At 41.8% G+C, this 25637-nt stretch overlaps 1 protein-coding gene across 3 annotated transcripts; it reads left to right on the forward strand.

The window, feature by feature from the left end:
• The first annotated feature begins 826 nt into the window (after window positions 1–826).
• On the forward strand, window positions 827–25054 carry ACOT9 (acyl-CoA thioesterase 9). 3 transcript variants are annotated; one of them, XM_077887906.1, is made up of 16 exons: window positions 827–1015; window positions 3639–3736; window positions 5192–5227; window positions 5854–5899; window positions 8364–8534; window positions 8800–8837; window positions 13695–13778; window positions 14376–14479; window positions 18960–19033; window positions 21313–21380; window positions 21864–21975; window positions 22137–22227; window positions 22631–22716; window positions 23127–23214; window positions 23368–23518; window positions 24758–25054. In XM_077887906.1, exons 1-16 carry the CDS (start codon window positions 996–998, stop codon window positions 24844–24846), a joined length of 1356 nt encoding a protein of 451 aa, XP_077744032.1. In that variant the 5' UTR covers window positions 827–995; the 3' UTR covers window positions 24847–25054. The 3 variants fall into 3 exon arrangements, with proteins under 3 accessions (XP_077744032.1, XP_077744034.1, XP_077744033.1); XM_077887907.1 differs by having other exon boundaries at window positions 828–1015; window positions 5192–5218; XM_077887908.1 differs by lacking the exon at window positions 5192–5227.
• Window positions 25055–25637: the final 583 nt, after the last annotated feature.

Here is a 25637-nt window from a genome sequence, read left to right on the forward strand (position 1 = left end):
TCAGGGGCAAAGCAAGACTTGTGTTTATTCTGTAAAGATCCTCTCTCATTATCTTGTTTGGATTCTCCTTTAGACTGCTTTACCATGTTGGAAATTAGGTTATTTGGTAACTTGTTGATTTGTTTTTCTTCTCTCTAAGGTAAGCCCCCAAGGGAGGGATTTTTGTCTATTTTGTTGCATCCCCACCATCCACAACAGCATCTGGTTTACTGCAAACGGAATTCGTGGAATGAAATGGAGAATCGGGTTGTACAGTAAAATCACATTAACTCTCTGGCCTTGAATATCTCCGGGCCAGCCAGAAATCTCCCAACTTTCAAACACTAGGGGGCAGGCTGAGATTAGAACAGAAACAATTTTTTCCTTTAGGGCAGTGGTTTCTAACTTTGCTTACATAATAAGCATCGCCTCCGGGCGCCCTTAGACATTCTAAAGATCAGACCAGACTCCTGACTATATCGGAATCCGCAGAGGGTGGGGCTCAGGCATCAGTCTTCCAGGAAGCCGCCCAGAAGATTCCGACGTGCAGCAGAAGGGCAAGAACCACAGACCAGGGGTCGAGACGCGGGGGTCAAGGTTGCGCGGCCTTCGGCGCAGCGGGAAAACGGAGACTGGCCGCCAGGACTCCTGGCCTCCACGTCACTCTCTGGCCGTGGTGCCTTTAATCGACAGTGGCGGGGAGTGGCCGGTCCTCCCCGTAGCAACACGCCCGGCCCGGCGCGCTGATTGAGTGGGGACCAGCTCCGGCTTCCCGCCAATGGGAGCGGCTGCAGGCGCCGCGTGCCACCCCCGGCGGCCGCGAGCCCCCACCCCGAGCAGCGAGGCTCCGCCCCCGGGCGGCCGCTCTGCGAGGGTGCGGTCGTGGGGAGCAGGTCTGGTCCCGCGCTTGCGCTCGCGCTCTCCGGCTCTCGGTTCCCTCGACTTTCCCCCCGCCCCCCCGGCCGGCTCGCGAGGCCCGGGTCTCGGATCGCGCGCGCTCGCGGCTGTGGAGCGCCATGAGGCGGCTGGCGCTGCGGTAGGTAGCAGGAGGCGGCGAGGCGGGGTCCTGGGGTCGCCCACGCCCTCGCTCCGGGCTGCTAGCGGGTCCGGGCGGAAGGAGCAGGCCGCCAGCTGGGAGGACTAATGCGATGGTTTGGAGCAGAAAGTGGGGCCGGGTTAGAAGGGGCGACCACCTGCTGCCTGGACGGGTGCCATTGGGCTTGGGGGGGGCGCCGCGACCCCCACCTTTTAAAGGCTTCTGGAGCAGAGTTTGAGGTTAAAAGCGGAGCGGCACTTTAAGGGAGGAAGTTGGGTGTTCCCTTGAAATTCCTTTCTCTTTGCTCATCAGGGGTGTGGTCTGGGGTAGCCCCAAGTCGGAAAGCTAGCCTTTAGGATTCCACGTTACTTTCCAGCCCTTTGCCCTCCTTTGGAGAGCATTTCTCGGTTTAAGTGCTTGACCCGCTTGACTCTGGTTAATGTGGGCAGAGATTGCAGGGTACCTCTTGGACTGTCAGGACTTCAGTCAGGACTGCGTGCCCAGGGCTTTTGGTGCTGATCTAAATTTTACCTTTAATGAGCAGCAAGGGGGCGAGGTGGGAGGCTTGTTAAGGCTACTTGGACAAGGAGGATGCTTTTTTGTATGTGTCCATGCCAGCTTGCCCTTGAAGGCCTAGGGACTTAGACTCTAGACAGGTCTGGCTCTCCCTCAGCCCCTTTCACCTGAGCACTCCAGCTGTTCCCAGGTTCTTTGTGTCTGGCCAGGACCCCAAGGGCCTCACCCCTGTTCCAGCGTTTGGAATCATCCCACTACAGGTCTTTCAACTCTGTAGCTGGCCCACATTGGTGTCGACTGACCCTGAACTCTATCATTTCTCTCGAGGGCCCTGGATCTCTCTCACTGTCCCTGTGGGTCTTGCTACCAGTTGAAAAAGGTTCTCTGTCTCTCTCATATAGCACTGAAAAAAAATAAAAGATTTGTTAACACTGTTTAGACAGGTTGAAAGTCATGACAAGAAGGGCCACAGTTGGCCTTAGCTTACATTGGGCATGATGTGAAAGGCCTTCTACAAAGTTACATGGTCTTGCCATGTACCTTTTCCCAGGAAACCTTTCTTGATCTCCTCTCCCCCAGTTTGGAAGTCTCTTTCTTTGTCCTGAACTCCCATAAACCTGCATTCCTTTCTTGTGAGTCCTATCCAGGGTTTAGAGAGAGAGAGAGTTCATAAATGAATACAGACTGTTCAACATGATTAGGTTATTTGACTAGTGGGCAATCTTTTTCGTTTCTTTTTTGTTCCAGACTCACAAAAGAGTCACCTGAATTTGTCCGTTTCTAAATTGAGGGATTTCCCCAGAGTGGAGGGCCTGTGAGTGGCATTGCCTATTACTGTACTGGAAACTCTTCCTGGACACCTCCCCTAAGGTTGGGATCCAGATCAGAGCTGAGACACTTCTGCTCACACCTTAGGTGATTTCTGTGACTTCCTAGGCAAACCATGAAGAGATTGGGCTCCTTAGTCTTCTTTCATTGGAAAGGTTCAATCATGGAGTCCTAGGGCCTGAATATTCCAAAGCCTCTTGACAGCTTCTTCTAAAGGCCTCAGAATTTTCCTGTAAGACTCCAAGAGCTTATCAGGGAGAAGCCAGTATACCTGAGGTACTGAGGTGTCGAGTAGTGATTAAACCATTCTTCTGCTCCCTCCACCTCAGTGCCTCATGTATAAAAGGGAAGTAGCCTGAGATTGTGAAAAAAGCAACTTGCCTGCATGTGCATTCATGAGTACATGTGTGTATGTGAACTTCTTTCTTCTTATGACAGTCCTATAGGATAGTTACTATAACTACCCCATTTTACAGATGAAGAAACTTTTTTTGGGGGGGGATGAGGGAGTTAGTCCTCACTTGTCCCAGCATGAGATAGTAAGATAGTAAGATAGTATTAGTAAATACTAATAACTTGAACTAGTATGAGTAACAGTATTTGGGGTTCTTAACCTCTTCAGTGCTGTGTTTTCTTCAGCTGTGCCATCAGTAGATTGCTTTGTCAGTTTCTAATATTATATATGTGTTATTCCTGATACAATAGTGAGTGATTAGGAGTCAACATTTAAACAGTAAGCTAAACCAACTTATTTTGGCAGACTAGGCTGGGCACATTTGGGTAAATAGCTTTTATTTTGTTTGGGGATTAGGAAATTTCTGCCCCAGTCTTTGAGTCTGGAAATGGTTAATTCTATTTGCAAATTGATATAATTGGCTTTAACTTATGGCGTGATAATAAAGAACAAAATAAGTGTTCATAATTAATAATAAATGTTTGTAATTAATTTACTCAATAGTTTACCAGATTGATTCTGGGCTTCTGAAGCTAATAAAAAAAGCAAGAGTAAATCCATTAAATCTGGTTGATATCTTTTATTTATTTTGTAGATTGTTAGCTAATTGGTCTCTGCTCTCATGAAATGTTTACTCTAGTTGGAGAGATGATTTATAGAATAACCTCGTATGCAAATATACACTGGAGAAACAGGTACAGACCTTTACAAGAAAGCGTATACTGAGGATGTGTGATGGCCAAGTGTTCTGGGGGAAGAGGCCAATCTTTGAAGTTTCCAAGAAGCCATGGAACCTACTCTAGTGTGTCTTATCTTGTTTCGTAGGCTTTGTACCTTGAACAAGGAGCTGCTTATTCCTGGCAGAGGACTGACTCAAGGATTCCAGAATCCAGAGAAACAGAGAGTCTTCCATATGCATGAAGGCAAGCATGAGTGTTTATCTTTTGGGCCCACGTGGTGAAAAACCCTGTCTTACTTGGGAGGCACATAGATAGATAGTTTAGGCACATGAGACACACTACAGGTGGATCTTTTATAAACTTTTCATTTATAAAATGATTGGTAAAGGGACGCCTGGGTGGCTCAGCGGTTGAGCATCTGCGTTCAGCTCAGGGTGTGATCCCGGAGTCCTGGGATCGAGTCCTACATCAGGCTCCCTGTGGGGAGCCTGCTTCTCCCTCTGCCCATGTCTCTGCCTCTTTCTCTCTGTGTTTCTCCTGAATAAATAAATAAAATCTTAAAAAAAAAGATCAGCTTTGGGTAGAAACCACTTTCAGAATTTGAGCTTCGGAGCCTGGGAGATGGAGCTCTTTCAAGTTAAATGATTTACATCTTCTTTGTATTGGTACTAAAGGGGAAAGCATGAACAAAGACACCTGCTGGATAAAAGGTGGGCCCTTCATTTGTAGCAACTAAATGCTCCTAATCTATAGTTTTGTTAGAGACATGCTGTTAATCCATGCTTAGTTGAAATTAATTTCAGTTACTAGCCTGATATGCAAATTATAGATGTTTATATCAATTTGAGAGTATGCATTATAATTAAAATTGTGGTTTCTTGAAAAGGTACACATGTATTATATATGCGTAACTACAATTTCTACTTTTTTCTTGGCCATCAGTACCCATCTTTCTTCTTACACTGAATAAACTAGTAATAATCATTTTACATCAGCAAGTATCAGTGAGTATACCATTTTGTGTACTTTATGTCCTTTCTTTTATTCAAGGAACTCAGGAGGGAATAAAGATAAGAAATAAGTCCAATATACTAGTGGTTACTAGAGGCATACCTCGGAAGCACAGTAAGATGAAGTGCAATAAAATGACGTATGCCTGTAGATTTTGCAGTTCTTTATGATCTAGTTTTTTTTTTAAGATTTTACTTATTTATTTTATTTTAGAGAGAGGGTGAGCAATTAGGGGGAGGGGCAGAGGGAGAGGGAGAGAATCACAAGCGGACTCCACGCTGAGCGCAAAGACTGATGCAGAGCTCGATCTCACAACCCTGAGATCATGACCTGAGCTGAAACCAGGAGTGGAACACTTAACTGACAGAGCCACCCAGGCACCCCTATGATTTAGTTGTAATTATAGTTTGTACCAAATTTATTATGTGTAACAACTGTTTGATAGAAAAATCAACTGTTTTTCATTAAAATGCATGTTTCTCTAACCATATTTCATTTTGATCCATTAGTTATTGAAGGACCAAGGATTTCTGTAGTTAATTTCTTATAAACTGGAATATATATTTTCTAAATCCTATATAAATGCTAGAAAAAAATGAACTCAGTATTATGTGAAATTCTATAGATTTATTTTTTAGTCTTGAATTTCTACTGGTTATCTAATTTGTTTTCCCTTTATCCATATAGCATGTTCACCTATACATGTGAATCACGGTGTGTGTGGTAATTAGTATCAACTTTTTCTTAAGTGCTTAATTTTTTTGCATTAATTTATTCTTGCACTTTTTGAGCATTAACTAAAATTAAATTACTTTCTTTGCTTTTCCTTGATTTACATCTTTGCTGTTTTTTTGTGGCTTAAACTTTTCTAACAATCAGGGTAGTATAAATATATGAGAAATCAGTTAGAATGATACTTGGATATCAGTGTTAGTCCCTGCACTAAGTAATCTGATTTACTACTGCCTATAAAAAGCTAGGTGATGTTTTTGGTCATGATATCTCCATCATAAGGACACTCCTACGGACTCTGATTCTGCCCCACCTGATGAATAATTGAAGTTACCCTTTTTTGTTTGTGTGTGCAAATCCCAGTGATTGGCACAATAGTATTCTTTTCTACACTAAGGAGACAATAATTGTTTGGAGGTTTTAGGAAGCAGAGGCTTGATCTCTTCCCTGAGCTCTCTGTTGTGGCATTAAATGGAAATTAATGGATCTTTAAAGCTTTTGAAAAAAAAATAAAGCTTTTGAGTGCATGAATTGCTTTTCATGGTTCTTGAACTCATTGCCATAATCCATTTCCGATACTTCTTGGTTTCTTGGAGTGACCTCTATTTTTCTTTCAGTTCGTGATAAGTTGCGGGAGATAGTAGGAGTATCCACAAACTGGAGGTAAGCATGCTTTGTGGTCCTTCATTCTTTCATCCCTTATGCTAGGCTGTATTTAGGCTCAGCTGATTGTCTCATTGTAGGGATGGAGGGGGCCCTGTGTTTGGAAATGGGTTTTTTACTTGAAGAAGACCAACACGCCATCATACTCATCATTTGGTGCATTGTTGTCATAAAATGTGATTTACACCTACTCTGTATTTTTTGAAATATATTCAGGTATATTACCTCACTGGTTCTCAATAAAACTTGTGACATGCTTATGGCATATATTCTTATCTTTTTTTTTTTTTTTTACCTATGATGAAACTGAAACTCAAGATTGAAAGATTGAGTATCAGAGTTTGGGACTCAAACCCAAGTTTCTTGTTTTTTCTTTTTTGTGCAGCTTGATTCCTTTATTGCTTCTTGCTAACAGCAGTTCCCAGTTAACCCGGTCTCTCAGTATTTCCCCCCTGTGAAATAGGGTAATATCCTTCTTGGTGCACTGAATTTTGAGACTAAAATGAGATTTTTTAAAAAAGCAATTATTAGGCATACAATAATCTATTATTGGTATAGAAATTATCTAATGACTTCTTTTTAACGGCTTATATGAAAATTTTCAATTTGCCGAAAAGTAGAAAAAGTGAATACCTATGTCACTACCATCTTGATTGGATATTGAGGTTTTTCCAGATTTGCCAATTTGCATATATTGGCTTGACTATTTCTTAGTGAATTATAGGTATTCGGCTTCAGCATATATCTCCAATAAATAAATATATTCTCTTTTATAACAAAATCTGCAATTGTGTATCTAACAAACAAGATATTCTGTTACATGATGAAATTGACAATAATCCCCTAATATTATATTACTCATCTATTCAGAATTTCTCAACTGTTTCCCAAATGTTTCTTACAGCTTTTTACAAAAATACCAAGATCCAATAAAAGATTGTATATTGCCTTTAGTGTTTAAGACTCTTTGGTCTCCTCTAATCTAGAATAGCAGACCATTCTCCTCCCTGTTTTTTTTCTCTTACCAGCTTGACTTTAAAGAGGCCAAGCTATTTGTCATGTAGAATGTTCCATATTTAGGATTTACCTGGTACCATTTAACTTGTTCCTCTACCCCCTATATTAAGCTAAACCTTTTTGACAATAATACTTTGCAAGTGAAGCTTAGACATCTGAATTAATGATGTCAACATTTTAGTTTCTTATCCCCTTATCTCTCTCTTCTTTTTTTTTTAAAGATTTTATTTATTTATTCATGAGAGACACACAGAGAAAGGCAGAGACATAGGCAGAAGGAGAAACAGGCTCCCCACAAGGACCCTGATTCAGGACTTGATCCCAGATCCTGGGATCACGCCCTGAGCCGAAGGCAGCGCTAAACCGCTGAGCCACCTAGGTGTCCCTCTCTCTCTTCTCTTGCACTTTAATCATCTCATCTTCTTCTTCCCTTCCCATCTCCTTTCCAAGTTCGCCTCAAGATCTCCTCCTCTTTACCTTTTGCTCTGCCTTCCATACTTCTTTTGGATATACTCCATTTTTCGTCCTCTGTCTCTCTTTCCTAAAATTGAAGGCAGAGAGAGAGACAGAGAGCTAGGGTACATACAGAGAATGCAAGAATTGTCAAGGTGAGAGATGGAAATATGGAGTTCAGTGGCGACTTTCTTTAGCCCATAGATGTGTTTGTATCCATCACTACATTTTTATTTTTATTTTTATTTTTTTTTAATTTTATTTATTTATGATAGTCACATAGAGAGAGAGAAAGAGAGAGAGAGAGAGAGAGAGGCAGAGACACAGGCAGAGGGAGAAGCAGGCTCCATGCACCGGGAGCCCGACGTGGGATTCGATCCCGGGTCTCCAGGATCGCGCCCCGGGCCAAAGGCAGGCGCCAAACCGCTGCGCCACCCAGGGATCCCTATCACTACATTTTTAATTTGATGTCAGATATTCTATTTTTTAATATACTTTTTGATGAGGGTGAACATATGGTTTGTTTGGGTATATCTATATCACTTATAAGTATGTTTTTTTTTAAATCTACAAGTGCAAGGCATTTTATTTATTTATTTATTTATTTATTTATTTATAAAGATTTTATTTATTTATTTGAGAGAGTGACAGAGCAAGCATGAACAAGGTGGGAGGGGGATGGGCAGAGGGAGAGGGAGAAGCAGACTCCCCTCTGAGCAGGGAGCTGATGTGGGGCTTGATCCTGGGATTGTGACCTGAGCTGAAGGCAGATGCTTAACCACCTGAGCTACCCAGGCGCCCCGCAAGGCATTTTAATAGAAAAATTTTAATTACACTGAGAGGCAGGTGGGGAGGGAGGGAAGGAAGAGAAAATGAGGTAGGTCCAGACCTTCATATTCCTCCTTTGATGGGGTCTAACTTGCCTGATTGTCACTGGCATGTGGGATAGCACTGCCTCTGTTTCATTCATGAAGCTTTCATCCTTTCTTCTCAGAGACCATATGAAAGCAATGGAGGAAAGAAAATTACTTCAGAGTTTTTTGGCTAAGTCGCAGGAAGGACTACCACCCAGGAGAATGAAAGACAGTTATATTGAGGTTCTCTTGCCTTTGGGTAGTCAGCCTGAATTACGAGAGAAGTATTTGACTGTTCAAAACACCATAAGGTAACACAGCACTCTTTTTGTTTGTGTCGTTTGTTTTTATTTTATTTCCTTTCATTACTATGACTTTGAGATGTATATGTAATTCGCACACCATACTATTCAGCTATGTAAAGTGTGCAGTTCTGTGGTTTTTAGTATATTTGTAAGAGTCATGCAACCATCACCACATTCAACTTAAGAACCTTTCATCCACCCAAACTATGTTCTTCATTTTTAAGAGATGATCATTGTGATTTTCATTTAATCAGTTTTCTTTATTTCACAGATTTGGCAGGATTCTTGAGGACCTTGACAGCTTAGGAGGTACTGGTATTTAATATTTCTAAATAAATATTTACAGCTATACATTGAATTCTTTGGCTGGAGGGGGCCTTTTAAATTCTTCAAGTTGCACAGATGAGGATATTGTAAAAGAGCAAAAGAAGGGCCTCTTTTACTTCTGAATTGTCATAATTTTTTTCCTGAAAATGTAGATTCCTGTTTAACAATTGTAATCTCATTAATCCTTTCTAATAGCTTTTCAAAAAGTCTTAAATTTATGGAAAAGTTGCTAGTACAGTACAAAGAATTGTTCTTCTCTGAATCATGTGAGAGAATATGTTGCCAATGTGATGTACATCATCCCCAATTGTTTTCATTAATATTTCCTACAAACGGGACGCCTGGCTGACTCAGTGGTTAAGTGGCTGCCTTCGGCTCAGGGCGTGATCCTGGAGTCCCCAGATCGAGTCCCACATCAGGCTCATGCATGGAGCCTGCTTCTCCCTCTGCCTATGTCTCTGCCTCTCTCTCTCCGTGTCTCTCATGAATAAATAAATAAAATCTTTAAAAAAATTTCCTACAAACAAGGACATTCTCCTCCATAACCACAATACAACCATTGGAATCAAGAAATTAACCCTGATATTTTAGATTGTTTAATCCTCAGACCCCATTCAGCTTTCACCACTGGTCCATTTGTTGCATTTAGTTGTGTCAGGAATAGCTCCTTGGTGTTTCTCTTTCATGACCTTGATACTTTTGAAGATTATAGGCCAGTTCTTTTTTGGAACTTTCTCTAAATTTGGTTTTATTTGCTACTTCCCCAAGATTAGATTTGGGGCATACATCTTTGGCAGGGACATCACAGAAATTATGATGTGTTCTCATTGCATCTCGTCATCTGGTACATAATTCTCATTTGTCCCATTACTGGAATGTTAACTTTAATCCCCTGATGAAGGTGGTGTCTGCCAGGCTTCTTCACTGTAAACTTACTCTTTCCTCCTTTGTAATTAATAAGTAACTTGTAGGCAGACCTTATAAACATTCCATTTCTCATCAGACCTCCAATTTATTACTTTAAAATTAGTATAGACTCAAGGATTCCTTTTTTATTTATTTTTGTTTTTTTTAATTTATTTTATTTATTTATTCATGAGAGAGAGAGACAGACAGACACAGGCAGAGGGAGAAGCAGGCTCCACGCAGGGCGCCCGATGTGGGACTGGATCCCAGGTCTCCAGAATCACGCCCTGGGCTGAAGGCGGCGCTAAACCGCTGAGCCACCCGGGCTGCCTGGATTCCTTTTTTATTGAATGGATTATAATACGTTGCTGTCATCTCTTCTGGTGCTCAGATTGTGCTGGGACTGTCCCAGTCCCTTCAGGTGGGCTTGTGTTTTTTTGATGGGTCCCCATCATTCTTTGAACACTTCTTCGCTTTCTTACACAGTAAGATGTTCTAGGCTCATTTGTACTTTCCCTGCCTCAGTCCTGAAATCAACCAAATCTCCAAGGAGCTCTGGTTCTTTCTGATGGAGAATGGTAATTAGAAGCCAAGATACCAGTGCTGGGAGTGGTCACTGCTGCTGGGGTGTCACTGCTCCTGTGCCCTTTCAGTGGACAAGTTGGGGAATCTATGCACATACATTTACATGTCTGTCTGTCTGTTTATCCATTGATGAAAACAATGGGTTCACACTGACCGTTCCAATTTTGGTTCAGCACCACAAGTTCATTCATTTCTTCTTCCCTTTTCATATTTGCAATTCCCTTTTCCAGCTGATTCCATTATCCTAAATTCATATACTTATTTCTTCAGTTTCCTCTGTATGTAGCCAATTTCATATCTTTGCCACCTCTGTCCCCTCATGGATGCTCCCCTCATCTCACTGGGATTTGTACCACGTCCCCCTCTGCAGGGTCACTCTCCTCCTTTTGCTCAGTCTGCAACATGCTGGGCCATTATCTTGTTGTCTCCTCTCTTTATGTCCTCCTGATTCCAATTGGCCTTTAGTATCCCACTCTGGGCTACCTTGCTTACTCTTACTAATGACTTTTTGACTGAACTGTTGGGAAAGGGCTTAGCTCTAATGACTTCTACAATATAGACATAAGTCAGTTGTTAGGCTTAACACCCAGCTTTGTGTTTCTTCAGATTAAATAAACTGGGGTGCCTGTGTGACTCAGTGGTTGAGCATCTGCCTTCAGCTCAGGTTATGATGCCAGGGTCTTGGGATTGAGTTCCACATTGGGCTTCCTGCAGGGAGCCTGCTTCTCTCTCTGCCTGTGTCTCTGCCTCTTTCTGTGTGTCTCTCATGAATAAAAATCTTTTAAAAAAGATTAAATAAACTTGGTTAGGGGCACCTGGGTGGCTCCAATCATGATCCCAGGGTCCCAGGATCTAACCCAGCATCAGGCTCCCTGTTCAGCCGGGAGCCTGCTTCTCCCTCTCCTGCTGCCACTCTCCACCCCCACTCATGTTCTCTCTCGCTCGCTTACTCTCTCTCTCTCTTAAATAAAGAAATAAAATCTTTTAAAAAATAAACTTGGTTAAACATTCTTACTGACCTTTTAAAAAAAAAAACAACGCACACGCACACATACACTCTTGACTTTGGTTTACTTAGGTGTCCCTAAATGCACAAACTCCCTTGCCACTACACTGTTTTTTCCTCATTGACTCCTGTTGATGGCCATCCATTTTACCTGTTCACTTGATTCTGTTCTTTCCAGTTCTTCTAGGAACTTGCCTTATCACCTATGCTTTCTCGTTAGTATCTCAAGCCTTTTCTCAACTTCACATTTCCTTCAGCTTATTACAAACATGTTAAAGGCTCTTCCATCTCATTTTTTTTTTTTTATTGGTGTTCAATTTACTAACATACAGAATAACACCCAGTGCCCGTCACCCATTCACTCCCACCCCCCGCCCTCCTCCCCTTCTACCACCCCTAGTTCGTTTCCCAGAGTTAGCAGTCTTTACGTTCTGTCTCCCTTTCTGATATTTCCCACACATTTCTTCTCCCTTCCCTTATTTTCCCTTTCACTATTATTTATATTCCCCAAGGGCTCTTCCATCTCATAATGAAAAGTAGGTAAAATACCCTTCCCTCACAACACTATTGAACTTTCTCCCTCACTTCAGAGCTAACTTTCTGGAACGAGTTGAAAAAAGTCATTTGCTCTTATTTCCTTTATACCTTAACCTCCTATTTACCTCTAAATCTCATATGTTCTGGCTTCTGCTCCTCCTCCTGCTATTGAACTGCTCTTGCCAAGATCTCCATCAGCCCCTTTATTTCATGATCTAATAGATGCTTTTCCTTTTTAAAAAGATTTTTAAAATCTGAGATAGAGAACACTATTGGGGAGAAGAGGCAGAGGGAGAGGGAGAAGCAGGCTCCCCACTGAGTCGGATGTGGGGCTCGATCCTGGGACTCTGGGATCATGACCTGAGCTGGAGGCAGACACTTAACTGACTGAGCTATCCAGGTGCCTCTGATGGATGCTTTTCCAAGTTTACAATGTTGTTAAACTCATCCTTATGCTTTGGTGATATTTCCTCCTGCCTCTCTGACTCTTCCTTCCCAGTCTCTTGTGTAGGCTCCTCTTTGTCTAGTGATCTATGAAGAATTTTTTAAATTCAATTAATTAACGTATAATATATTCTTGGTTTCAGAGGTAGAGATCAATGATTCATCAGTCTTCTATAACGCCAAGTGCTCATTCCATGACGTGCCCTCTTTAGCGTCCAGCACTGTTTGAATGTTGGTTATCCCCAGGGTTTTGTCTTCTACCCTTTTTTGCTTGTCTATACACTCTAAATACTCTCATTCAGTGTCATTTCTTCACTTATTATCAGTATGTGGAATCTTTAGAAAGCTATATTTCCTGTCCTGCTTTTCTTAGTTCCAGACCAATTTGTCATCCTGCCTACCAGACATTTTCATTTGGAAATGTTATAGGCTTTTCAAATTTAACATGTTGAAAACAGTCCATTGTGCTTTCTTGTATTTTCTTTTTCAGTGAATGGTGTACCATCTTTACTCAGGCAAGCTAGAGACCTGGGTTTATTAAAATGCTGTCAAGTGCACCTTCTTCTTAACTTGATCCTTTCATTTCCTCAAGTGGCTACCATAGGTTAGCCACATGTGATGTATTTTATGGCTACCACAGAGACTTTTAAATGGACCTGCTTGCCTTTAGCCTCTCATTCCCCCAGTGCATCCTTTAGCAGGTGCATGGATGGAAGGATTTATTGTCACTTAAGTAATATTGGGTACAGACCCTGGTCCCGAGGGCTGATGATACAAGTTTGAATGACTCATGGAGAAGCAGTGAGGCTTCTAAACACAGGAGTATAATACATCTTTAAATGATTTGTTATTTGTAAGATGCATAGCTGCATGCTTAGCTGATTAAAATATGGAAAGTATATAGATAGCCACAAGGTGGTGTAAGAGTCAAATCTGTTATTTGGGAAGGAGGAATGACTTCAGTTAAGTAATTGTTTTATGATTAAGGAAGAGTCAAGGAAAATAGATTGCTGAGTCCCTGTGATTTGTTTCTCTTTTCTGAAGATCTTCAGTGCTGTCAGACTCATGGGCTGGAGTCTTTTTCTAGTTGAGGCACTGTGTGTGTCTCTGTGTAGTGGTGACAGGACGCCTGCTGGTTTTGAGCTTTGATTTCTTTACCAAATCTAAAATTGAGTGGGCGGTCAGATTAGAGAATCCTCAAATATCTTCAATGTATAAAATGTAAAAGTCTTTGGTTATCAGAAAAGACTGCTGGTGGGATCTGGGGGGTTGGGTCTTCAGATAATTGCAGAGAGTTGGTTGTAAATGTTGGGAAATAATTTTGCTTTTCCTTCATTTGGTTCTCTTCTCTTTCCTTACAGTTCTTATTTGCTACATGCACACCAGAGTTCATGCAGCTAAGATGTCTCCTTTGTCAATAGTTACAGCCCTGGTGGACAAGATTGGTAAGCAATATTATTTTCTATGAATAATTAGCATTCTTAGTAATTATAGGAGATTATTTTTTTAAAGATTTTATTTATTTATTCATAGAGATGCAGAGAGAGAGAGAGAGAGGCAGAGACACAGGCAGAGGGAGAAGCAGGCTCCATGCAGAGAGCCTGACGTGGGACTCGATCCAGGGTCTCCAGATCACGCCCCAGGCTGCAGGCGGCGCTAAACCGCTGTGCCACCGGGACTGCCCTATAGGAGATTATTGAAATTAGAGGAAATCTTTTCCTTTTATGGGAATTTTTATGTGTATATATATGTATGAAAATTCTAGACTGCTATGTACCAAGATACATATTTATTATAATCTTTGAGTGGAAGGGTTTTTCATGATTCCAGTTTTATTTTTTATATTCTTTGCACTGTCTATAGTTTTCCAAAAGGCATATGAATTTTTTTATATGTCAAAAAATTGTTTTTAGTTTTGAAGACTGTAAAAAAGAAAAAAGGAAATGTGGTGGAATTGGTCAGAATTTCAAGTGAAATTTTCCAATTGAAATACAGATAGCTTTGGGTGTCATTTGAACTCAGATTGATTTTCTGTCTTGCAGATATGTGTAAGACGAGCTTAAGCCCAGAACAGGACATTAAGTTCAGTGGCCATGTTAGCTGGGTTGGGAAGACATCCATGGAAGTGAAGATGCAAATGTTTCAGGTGTGTATTTATCTAAAGATTGACTGCTTATTCCAATACAACCAGCCAGGCCCAGTGAAAAGCGCAGTTACCTATGTATCAATAGACAAGTCTATAGCTCACCACTTATAGAGAAACAATTGAAAGTTCATGTCATGCAGATGGTGGGTGATTTTTTTTCTTTAGATTTATTTATTTTTTAGAGAGAGAGAGAGGGAAAAAGAGAAAGCGAGTGGAGGGAGAGGTAGAAGAAGAGGGGGAATCCTCAAGCAGACTCCCTGCTGAGTGGGGAGCTGCCGGGCTCAATCCCAGGACCCCGAGATCATGACCTGAGCCGAAACCAAGTGTTGGACACTTAGTTGACTGAGCCACCTTCATGGTTGATTCCTGCCCTGCCAGATTCCTGCTGTAGGACCTGTTCTGGGGATTCTCGGTTATTTGAATCTTGGCCCAATAGGTTGAAAAGAGATACAGGGGTTATTGCGAGGAGAGAGAATGAAAATTAATGTCAGGCAGGAACAGATGTCTGTTTTAAGTTTGTGTTTCTCATTGGTCATTTTGACTAACTTAAGACTTGAGTGATCTTTTCTATTCCAGACAGGAAGCTTGGTGGTTGGTGCTTTGCCTTTGCTTTGGGTACCTGTAGGTTCACATCCCAACTCAGCTGCTTATTAGCCATGCGACTGTGGGTAAATTACTTACCTTCTCTGAGCTTCTGTTGTCTCAAGTGTAACATGAAAGCAGTAATAGTACCACATTATATTGTTTGCTAAGGGTGAATGAAGAAACAACCCAACCATTTTAATTACTTGGTATAATTGCCTGTCACACAGTGACCACTAATCACACGTTGGCAATAATGTTGATATATTAGCATCGCTATGGAGATGGCCCCAAATCTTTTCTGGGACTGACATTCAGACCTACCTTAGGGGCACCTGTTATCTCTCTCCCCCTGCATGTGCTTTTGCTACCTCAAATGCAGTGTGTTACAAACTGAGTCCGTTGGTTTCCTTTCCAGTCCTGATCCTCCTTCATTTTCCCTTTTGTCTCCCCAGCCCCAACCCTTTGTGATAGCTTTAATTTTGCCCTATGCAGCCTTCTGCCAAGTCTTGCAAATTCATCACCCATACAACTCATCAGAGTTCTTTCTTCCCCTTCTCCTGGGCCCATGTATTTCACTCAAGGCCTTACTGCCTCCTGTGTGAGTACCTGAACTGTCTTAGTTAGCCTGCCTGCCTCTAGTCTGTTGCCTCTCTGTTAACTGTACAGATTTTTACCAGCTAGGTCTTCCAAAGCTGATCTTATTTTTTATAAAGATTTTATTTATTTATGAGAGAGAGAGAGAGAGAGAGAGGCAAAGACACAGGCAGAGGGAGAAGCAGGCTCCATGCAGGGAGCCCGATGTGGGAATTGATCCTGGGATTCCAGGATCACTCCCTGGGCCAAAGGCAGGTGTCAAACTGCTGAGCCACCCAGGGATCCCCCAAAGCCGATCTTAAATCACACTGCTTTGCGTCTCAAAAAACCTTCTGTGACTGTTAGGTGTGCCTTACAGTCTAACTTCTTTTGACTAGTTAGGATCCAAGGTGCTCCATAAACTACCTCCCACTCAGCTTTCCAACCATATTCCCAACAATTTAACATTTATATACCTTCCTAGAGCTTGCTGCTGGGCATTTTGAACATTCTAAGAGTAGAGAGTTGTTCAGTTTTGCATTCTTGATGCTTGGTGCTAGTAGGTGTTCATTATAATAAACCATAATTTAAACAGTGAGTTGGATGAGTATCATTGCTTACGCTTTTTTCTTTGCCTGAGATTGTCATGCTCTGCCTCTACCATCCACATTCCACCTGTGTTTCCAGATCACCTCATGCTCGGATGCTTTCAGCTCATAGCACCTATTCCTTCCCTATGACTCCTCCCTCAGTACCCTTTCCCTGACCTTTCTCCTGGCACCGGCGAATCTGTTCTGCACCAAGCTGTGTATGAACACATCTTTTTCTCTTCTACCAAACTGTATGAGTCTTAATGACAACATCTGGATGTGAGTCACCTGGCTCACTTCCTCATATCCATTCATTTATCATTGACTTATCCATTGTTTATTGAGTGCCTGTGTTGTGCCAGGTATGCAGTAGTGAGCTAAACAAAGTTTCATTCTCGAGATGCCTGGGTGGCTCAGCGTTTGAGCGTCTGCCTTCAGCTCAGGGCGTGATCCTGGGGTCCTGGGATTGGGTCCTGCATCAGGCTCCCCGTGGGTAGCCTGCTTCTCCCTCTGCCTGTATCTCTGCCTCTCTGTCTGTGTCTCTCATGAATAAATAAATAAAATCTTTTAAGAAACCCTAAAGTTTGATTCTCTTAGAGTTCACATTCTAGTAGTACTCAGTCATTTTCTGCCTTAATTCATACTGATTGCATATGTGCCATCTGCCGGTCTTTGTGCTATGCATAAAGGGATGCAAGTGTGAATAAAAGGGTCTCTGTCCTCAAGGAGCACATGCTACAATAGGGAGACAGCCACATAAATAAGTGGCTATGATTTACATAAGGTCCCCAACTTAGGATGGTTTCATTCGTGTTTTTTCAGCTTGACAATGCCTTGAAAGAGCTTTCAGTAGAATCTGTACTTTGAAGTTTGAATTTTGATCTCTTCCTGGCCTGGTGATACGTAGTACAACAGCAGCAGCGAGCTGCAGCTCCCAGGCAGCCGTGTGATCACGAAGGTAGATGACTGATACACTTGCAGCCGTCCTGTCCTCATTCAGCCATTCTGCTTTTACTCTGAGAAGAATATTCAGTAAATTACTTGAGATATTCAACACTTTGCTATAAAATAGGCTTTGTATAAGATGATTTTGCCCAACTGTGGGCTAATGTAAGTGTTCTTGAATGCGCTTAGGGTAAGCTAGGCTAAGCTGTGATGCTCTCTTGGTTACATGTATTAAATGCATTTCAACTTAATGATATTTTCAATTTATGATGGGTTTGTTGGGACATAAGTTGAGGGAGATGTGTAGTATATATATTTTTAAAGAATTCATTTATTTATGAGAGACACACACAGAGAAAGGCAGAGACATAGGCAGAGTGAGAAGCAGGCTCCCCACGGGGAGCCCGATGTGGGACTCGATCTTGGGACCCTGGGATCATGACCTGAGCCGAAGACAAACGCCACCCAGGGGTCCTGAGATCTGTAGAATATTAAGCATTATGCAGCATTTCTCAGTAGGGACACTATTGGCATTGTATGTAGGAACGTTTTTAGTTATGCAGGACAATCCCCTGTGTTGTGAGATGTTTAGCTCCTTGGTTACCCCTGCCCTGCTAGTGATGTCCCTCAAGTCATGTGGCGACCAAAACCTCTTCTACACATATCCAAATGCTCCCTATAGGGGTGGTATCCATCTCTGTTACATTGAGAACCACTTTCAGGGGAGGACTTTGTTTCCATTCTAGTGGTAAACCAAGGAGAGGATGATGACCTCTGCCTGAAGAGGAGGAATGGGGTAGGAGTGGGGAGGAGTGTCTTGAGGACAGCAGCTATGAGGAAGGCATCAGACACAGACATGGGCAGGAGGAGTTCAGTAGCATGGTATGTTTGAAAACCTCCGAATTGTCAGCTGTGGCTAGGGCAAAAGGTGCAGGTGTGAGAGGGCTGTTTGGTGAACAACCAGAGAGGAATCTGGGCTGTGTTGTGGAGGCCTTTCTATATATGGTGCCAGCAGGCTTAGAGCAGATGCGGGAAGAAGGTTGAGGGGGAGAGGGTGATGGTGCCCGAACAGGCAGCGGTGAGGAGGAGTAGGGGTGAGGTCTGTCGAGCCAGCCTACTGTACCCTCAGCTGATGACAGGACCTCATGATATAACTTCCCTGGAAGTACAGATTCCTAGATGATAACGAAATACCTTAAAACCTCAAAGGCTTGGGCATTGTAAATATGTCACTCAATCCACAGAATTATCACTGATCCTCCCTGCTTCGCAGGAGCCCCCGGGCTCGCTCAGCTAAGGAAACTGAAACCTGTGCTGGTAGTTGGCACCCTGCAAATACTAATGTCTGTGAGTGCAGTGGGCCATTCACCTGGCTTTGTGTGCCACTGCAAGGGCAGGTAGGCCTGCAGAAAGCCAGGATCCCACGCGCTGCTGGACAGTTAAATGCTGCTGATGCCGAGGGTCCCTCTATGACCCTTGCCCTTGATTTCAGTGATGCGCGGTTCCAAAGGCCTTGGGAGTGTCCATCCCAGCCCTTCTCAACTGGTCTGCTGTTTGAATTTTGGGAGATCTTTCTCTTCTCCCAGACCATAGGCTCTTTGGTCATGCTGCCCTTCTCATCCAGAGCTTATTTCTGTGCCTGGCAACTCAGCAGACGGAGGTTACCGAATGCACTTTTCTTTTTCTAATTGTAGCCTTTTTCAAAGGGTGCATGCTGTTAGAATTGTGGTAGGTCTTTGCAGTAAATGCATTTCTTACATCTGTATTTTCTTTCCATTGTTCTTTAGTTACATGGCAATGAATTTTGTCCTGTTTTGGATGCAACATTTGTAATGGTGGCTCGTGATTCTGAAAATAAAGGGTAATTGCTCTTTCTTTCCTAATTCTTCATTTTAAAAGATTTCAGAGATATATAAAACTAGAGAGAAGACTATTACGAATTTCCATGTATTCATCACCTAGACTTAGAATTTTTAACATTTTGCCATATTTGCTTCATCTGTTTTTTCAAAGTATATTGTTTTCTTTATTTTAAAGTAAATCCCAGACATGATGACCTTTCGTCTCTGAATACTTAAGTGTAGGCATCTTTTTAAAAATGAAGATATTTTCCTAAATAAAGATATTACCATTAGCATGCCTAATAAAAATAATAGTAAGTCCATAAGATAGTCTCATGATCAATTCGTATTCACTTTTCTCCAGATATCATTTAATGATCTGTTCAAGTCACAATCCAAAGTTCACATACTACATTTGATTTTTATGTCTCTTAATCCTATCATTTTTGTTAATAGCTTTATGAGATATAATTCACATCCATACAATTCACCTATTGAAAGTGTACAATTTAATGACTTTTAGTGTATTCACAGAACTGTATCTCTTAGGGCTTTTTAATCTAGAATAGTTGTGTGTCCCCACTGCCCCCTTAGTGTTTCATATAAACTTGTTGAAAGGCCAGATGGGCTTTTCTGTACAGTGTCCAACTTTATAGATTTGTCTTGTTGCTTCCTCATGGTATTTTTTTAATTGTTTCTCTATCTCTAGTATTTTCTATAAACTGAAGTTACAGCTAAAGCCTTGATTAGATTCAGATTCAGCATATTTGATGGGAGCACTTTGTAGGTGATGAGATCTGTGTATCTCAAATTGTTGTATCATATCAGGAGGTACAGATTGTCCCACTCATAGTGATGCCAAGATTGGTGTGTGGTGGTTCAGTAGTGACCAAACTGATCTTTTCATTGTAGGGTTCACTTTATCCTCTTACACTCAGCAATAATGTGCAGGGTGCAGTATAGTACAGGATATATCCAGAGTATATGCTCTCACCCTGTGGATAGCTAGCTCCCATCAGTCTTTCTCCAGTGCTTTAAATGTTCATTGCTGATCATTGCTTTAATCATTAAGGTATGTAAATGATTCTCTCCTGTCTTTCCTTCTATGTTTACTACCTAGTGTTCTGGAAAGAAGAGCTTTCCTTTCTTAGCTAGGGTAATTTAGTTTGTAAAGGAAAGTTGGGATTAATGTTTCATTCTTGCCTTTTATTTACACATTTTCTGAATAATGAGTTGCTTTACTAGCTAGCAATGACATGGTTTTTCTACTTTTTGGCTTTTTAAAAAGGTATCATTGTGAATTCATGGATTTTAATTGTCTGTATTTCAGTAAATCGCAGCCATCTTTGGGCAGTGGGGGCAGCTTTCAGATTGCTCCTGTAAAAAAGCTCTTTTCACATTTCTCTACTAGTCTTCCTGTTCTCTGGTACAAGGGGATGTCTTGGGGTCATCTTATACTTTTCCTGCCTGAGGCCTGAAACCAGCCGTTTCTCCAAGGAATCCTGGGGTTCCTCTCAGTGAGCACTGGTATTTAGAGACCAGAATCTGAACCCTAGAAGTATATGTTGTTACTCATTTATCATTGTCTCTAAGGCTTTTTGGTGGACAGAACTAGGATGTATGTTAAAAAACAACGAATATCCAACCTCAATGAGTTTATACCATCAATTCCAAGGCAGATTGAACTGTATAGGTTTTAACTTATTTGGCTTTATACTTTTTGTTCAGCATGTATCTTCTGATAATAAAGTCATTCTGCTACACAACCTGGATGCCTTTATTATATCCAAGAAATTTGAGTGATATAGTGATATTATGTAATATACGATGTATATTAAAACTTTGCCAGTTGTCCTTAAAATGTCTTTTATAGCCCTTCCATCTGAGTCAGGATCTGATCAAGGATCATGTATCGCATGTAGTTATCATGTTTTTTTTTTAAAGAGTCCCTTGCCATTTTCTTTCTTTTAATATGTTGACTTTTTTTGAAGAGTCCAGGCCAATTATCCTGGAGAATGTTCTGCAGCCTGTCTTTGACTATTTCCTCATTACTGCCATCAGGTGAAATTTTTTGATGTGAGGCAGTATTCTTTTTATAAATGTGAACTTTCTATTGTACAGACTGATCCGTAACCAGAAAGCCCCTCAGTTGTTCTAGGGTTATTATGGGAAGCGGTCAGGCAGCATTAACAAGACCAATAGCAAAGACTTCTTGAAACTAGTGGGTAATTGTTCACCTTCCATATTTGCTAGGTAATGACACCTCTTAAACTGTAATCTTTTCTTTTCTTCTTTTTAGGCCGGCATTTGTAAATCCACTCATCCCTGAAAGCCCAGAGGAAGAAGAGCTCTTTAGACAAGGAGAATGTATATTAATTTGTTTATAATAAGATACAGTTTAAAAAGCACATTAACTGTACTGCAGAGTAGGTTATGTAAGAGTATGTATGGTCTCCTCATACCGGTCATGTGTCTTACTCAAGACAAGAATTTATTGAAATTAAAAATACTTATTTTTCTCCCCAGAGTCCATAGTTTGAACAATTTTATCAATTAGATAGTATTCATCAAGTGAAATGATTTGCATTCTTATTTTTAATAAAATGGGAGCTTATCAGTGAAATAACTCCTGGCCCCCCTGAGCCAGTATAATTTCCATCTGGAAGCGAAGAATCTCTGAATACCTTATGTAGCCTTGGCAGCCTCCTCTGGGATAGATGTTTAATTTCCCATGGACTTTTTAAAACCTGGAAATGCTGCCTCTGTAGGGTCCCTGGCAGCCCAGGTCAGGAACCCCAGTGCTGGGGTATGACCTTCCTGACTGTAGCTCCTTATTGCCCTGTGTTCCAGTGAACAAGGGGAGAAGGGTGACCTTCAGTGCCACGTCATTACTGAAAATGGCTCCCAGTGCTGAGGAGAGGACTACCATACATGAGATGTTTCTAAACACGCTGGATCCGAAGTAAGTCAGCAGGGTGAGATTGTAGGTTATGAAAGCATTTCAACCTTGGCCCTCTCCAGAGTTACGTGTGCCTCACATACTGGGAGTTGTTTGCAAATATTTTACTTTTCAACAGTAAAGCCATAGCATTCACAGGGTTTACTAAATCTCCATTTGTACAGGACTGTAAGTTTTCGAAGTCGAGTTTTGCCCCCTAATGCAGTGTGGATGGAGAATTCAAAACTGAAGAGCTTGGAAGTGTGCCACCCTCAGGTATTTTAAGTTAATGAAAAATCTTTTATCTTTTTATTTTTTATTTTTAAAAATTTTTTATTTATTTATGATAGTCACACACACAGAGAGAGAGAGAGAGAGAGAGAGAGGCAGAGACATAGGCAGAGGGAGAAGCAGGCTCCATGCACCGGGAGCCTGACATGGGATTCGATCCCGGGTCTCCAGGATCATGCCCTGGGCCAAAGGCAGGCGCTAAACCGCTGCGCCACCCAGGGATCCCTGAAAAATCTTTTAAATAGGATAACTCGCATTCATGGTTCTTGTGTAAAATTTGACATACCTTTAAACTCACCTCCTTTCTGCAGCAGTGCTAATTCCTTTCTTCTGTATATGAGGGTGGCTGGGAGCTTGTATTTGTTAATAATTACTTTATATCCTATAGGAGCGCAACATTTTTAATCGGATCTTTGGTGGTTTCCTTATGAGGAAAGCATATGAACTTGGATGGGCTACTGCTTGTAACTTTGGGTGAGTCAGAGTGAAGGTGGTTTTAACTTCTGAGAAGCAGCTTGTACTACCCCATTGAACCAAATGGAACATTTTGGACCAGTCTGGATGTATTGGGGCATAGGCTCTGTTTTTAGATAATTATTTTAGTGATACCACCTACCTTTGAGCTTACTTTTCCAAAGGCTGTAGCGCTGCCTCTGTCAGTACATTAAAGACCTACTGAGAAGAGGTGATGATATGTGGGAGGGAAAAGATAGAGTGGTGATCTGGTCTCAGGGGCATTGCTTACCATTTCTCACTGGTCTTCCTTCCCTCCTTCCGTAAGTTTATTCTTTGATTATTTAAATTTTGCTTCAGCTGATTGTTAGGGGAGAAGTAGAGATCATCTGAATTTTGTGGTTGACCCATATTCTGTCTTTGCCCATTAGTGGCTCCCGACCGTTTGTTGTAGCTGTGGATGATATCATGTTTCAGAAGCCTGTAGAGGTTGGATCATTGCTATTCCTTTCTTCACAGGTAGGTGTGTGATGAGAGATGAAATACAATTTTCTATCATTTGGGCCTGGACGAGAAGTCTTTTTTTTTCCCCTAAAGTCACTATTTCTCTTATGACTGCCTTTTCTTCCCTTTTCAATGCACTTGACTAACTGTTGTATCTAAATCCCTTAGGTTTGCTTTACTAAGGACAATTACATTCAAGTCAGAGTACATAGTGAAGTGGCCTCTCTTGAGAGTAAAGAGCATATGACCACCAATGTCTTTCATTTCACATTCATGTCGGAAAAAGAAGTGCCCTTGGTTTTCCCTAGAACATATGGAGGTAAGCAGCAGTGTCTGCTTGTCCCTGATGAATGGAAGAATGTTCAAAGAAATTTTTTTCTTTTAAATTGTCATAGGAAGTATACTGATGCCTATTAGCTCAAGAGTGTATCTTTTTTTTAAGCCCAACAAACCATATATTTTAGCAGGGACTTCAGAAATAAAGAAAAACTCACTGTGACTTTTATAAAATGAATGAAACTGGGAAATGAAAAAAAAAAAACCTGTGCTGGGGAAATAATTTGCCTATAACATACAAAATAACAAAGAACAGAATTCAGTTACACAGATTGAAGAGGATAAAAATCGCCTTTACAGGGCAGCCCCAGTGGCGCAGCGGTTTAGTGCCGCCTACAGCCCGGGGTTTGGTCCTGGGGACCCTGGATCAAGTCCCACGTCAGGCTCCCTGCATGGAGCCTGCTTCTCCCTCTGCCTGTGCCTCTGCCTCTCTCTCTCTCTGTGTCTCTATGAATAAATAAATAAAATCTTTAAAAAAATTCTTATAAAAAAATCGCCTTTACATACTTGAGGGAAACTGAGTCACAACAAAACCCCCAAACCACCATGAGAAATTCCAGCAATGAAAGTTGAAAGCATGGGATTATTTTGGAAGGTGAAAAATAAAATAAAAAAGTCTTGTCCTGTTTTTAAGAAGTTTATAATCACATTCATAGAAGATAATTTAAGTAAGTTGTGATTATATTTTGGAAAGAACTTGTCCCAAATATGTCTTATTTGATAGCATTACCTTACCTGAAATGAGTTGTTCAAATGTGGCCTATAAAAGGATATTGGAAAAGCAGGCATCTTGGATACTGGGTATGAAAAAAAGTAATAACACACTTCACAAGAGGAAGTCCAAATGGTTCGTCGATATTTGGGGTTTTAGAGCATATCTTTAGAAGATTGTGCTTTTGAGGGTTTGCAGCCCTGAAGGCCTGGATGCCTCATGGCCTGCAGGTGGCTGTCCTTGCTCTGCCCGAACCTGTCTGTTGTCTGCAGAGTCAGTGCCAGCTGCCAGCAGCCACTGGTGGTCAGAGACCAGTCCAGCCAAAGGAATGGGGCAAGAGTTGAGGCCGATTCCGTCGGGAGCCTTGCACATCCCTGGCCCAGCAGGGCAGGCCGAGTGCCAGTCTTGCATGCTTGTGGCTGTCCTCGTGCTCCCGAGTAGTCTTGTGTTTGTACAGCGATTCTGTAAGGTTCTGCGGGTTTCTTCATGGTTCTTTCTTTTGTGTTTCAGAGTCAATGTTGTATTTAGATGGGAAGCGGCATTTCAATTCCATGAGCGTACCGGTGAAGCTGAGAAAGGACTTCTCTGAGGCACCCTAGGAAAGCCATGCTTGCAGCAGAGCAGCTCTCTGTCGTGACATAGTGCCTGATGGAGGCCTGCTCACGTGTTCCGGCTTCAGCTTTACTCTCATCCGCCGTAGAGAAGAATATATTCAACCTTTAGGATGCTCAGAAAAGCAGGACCAGAGAGAAGCTGGGTGGGGCACGGGGAGGTGGGGTTATTACACAATAAATACTCTCAAGACAATTGAAATTGTGAATCTGCCCTGTTGCCTCCTCTATGGTAAAGAAAAGAAACAAGGGCAGAATGCCTTTAGATGTAGTTGGACACATTTTTTTCCTTGCCCTTATCATAAACTATCTGCATGTGCAGTTTCCTGCCAAGGTATTTGGAGGGCATTCCTTAAGCTTGCTCTTAGTGGTGGTTCCCCTGTGTTGTCTAAATCCCATCAGCCCTGCTTGATTCTTCTGTGTTTTGCCTCCCTCTGCTTTCCAGCTTTTGTTGTTAACAGAGGGAAGATGAAAAGTCGGAATGCAGGGATCCTGCAAAAGGTAAGGTATTTGGAAGGATTTGTGGGAGGCTTTAGATCTAAAGCCCTGCTAAGAGGAGGTGTTCAGAGATGACCTGGGTGAGGACACACAGGCCTACATGTTATTCTTTCATTCGCCGGACAACCCTGCAGCACACTTGGCTAGGGATTGGGCAGGATATATCTGATTCAAACACAGGAACAGCAATAATAACAGCTGCTTATGCTTCCTGAACACCTGCCCTGTGCTAAGGCACTGTCCTAAGCACTTGACATATATTACCTCATTTATTTCTTCCA

Source organism: Canis aureus, chromosome X (assembly GCF_053574225.1).
Source record: "Canis aureus isolate CA01 chromosome X, VMU_Caureus_v.1.0, whole genome shotgun sequence".
Lineage (NCBI taxonomy): Eukaryota > Metazoa > Chordata > Mammalia > Carnivora > Canidae > Canis > Canis aureus.

Bases quoted from the DNA above. Each gene is read 5' to 3' on its own strand.
- ACOT9 (XM_077887906.1), top strand. From the start codon at position 996: ATGAGGCGGCTGGCGCTGCG. The intron at 8,838-13,694 runs GTACTGGTATTT...CTTTCCTTACAG, and splicing joins GGACCTTGACAGCTTAGGAG to TTCTTATTTGCTACATGCAC. The intron at 21,976-22,136 runs GTAAGTCAGCAG...CCATTTGTACAG, and splicing joins CTAAACACGCTGGATCCGAA to GACTGTAAGTTTTCGAAGTC.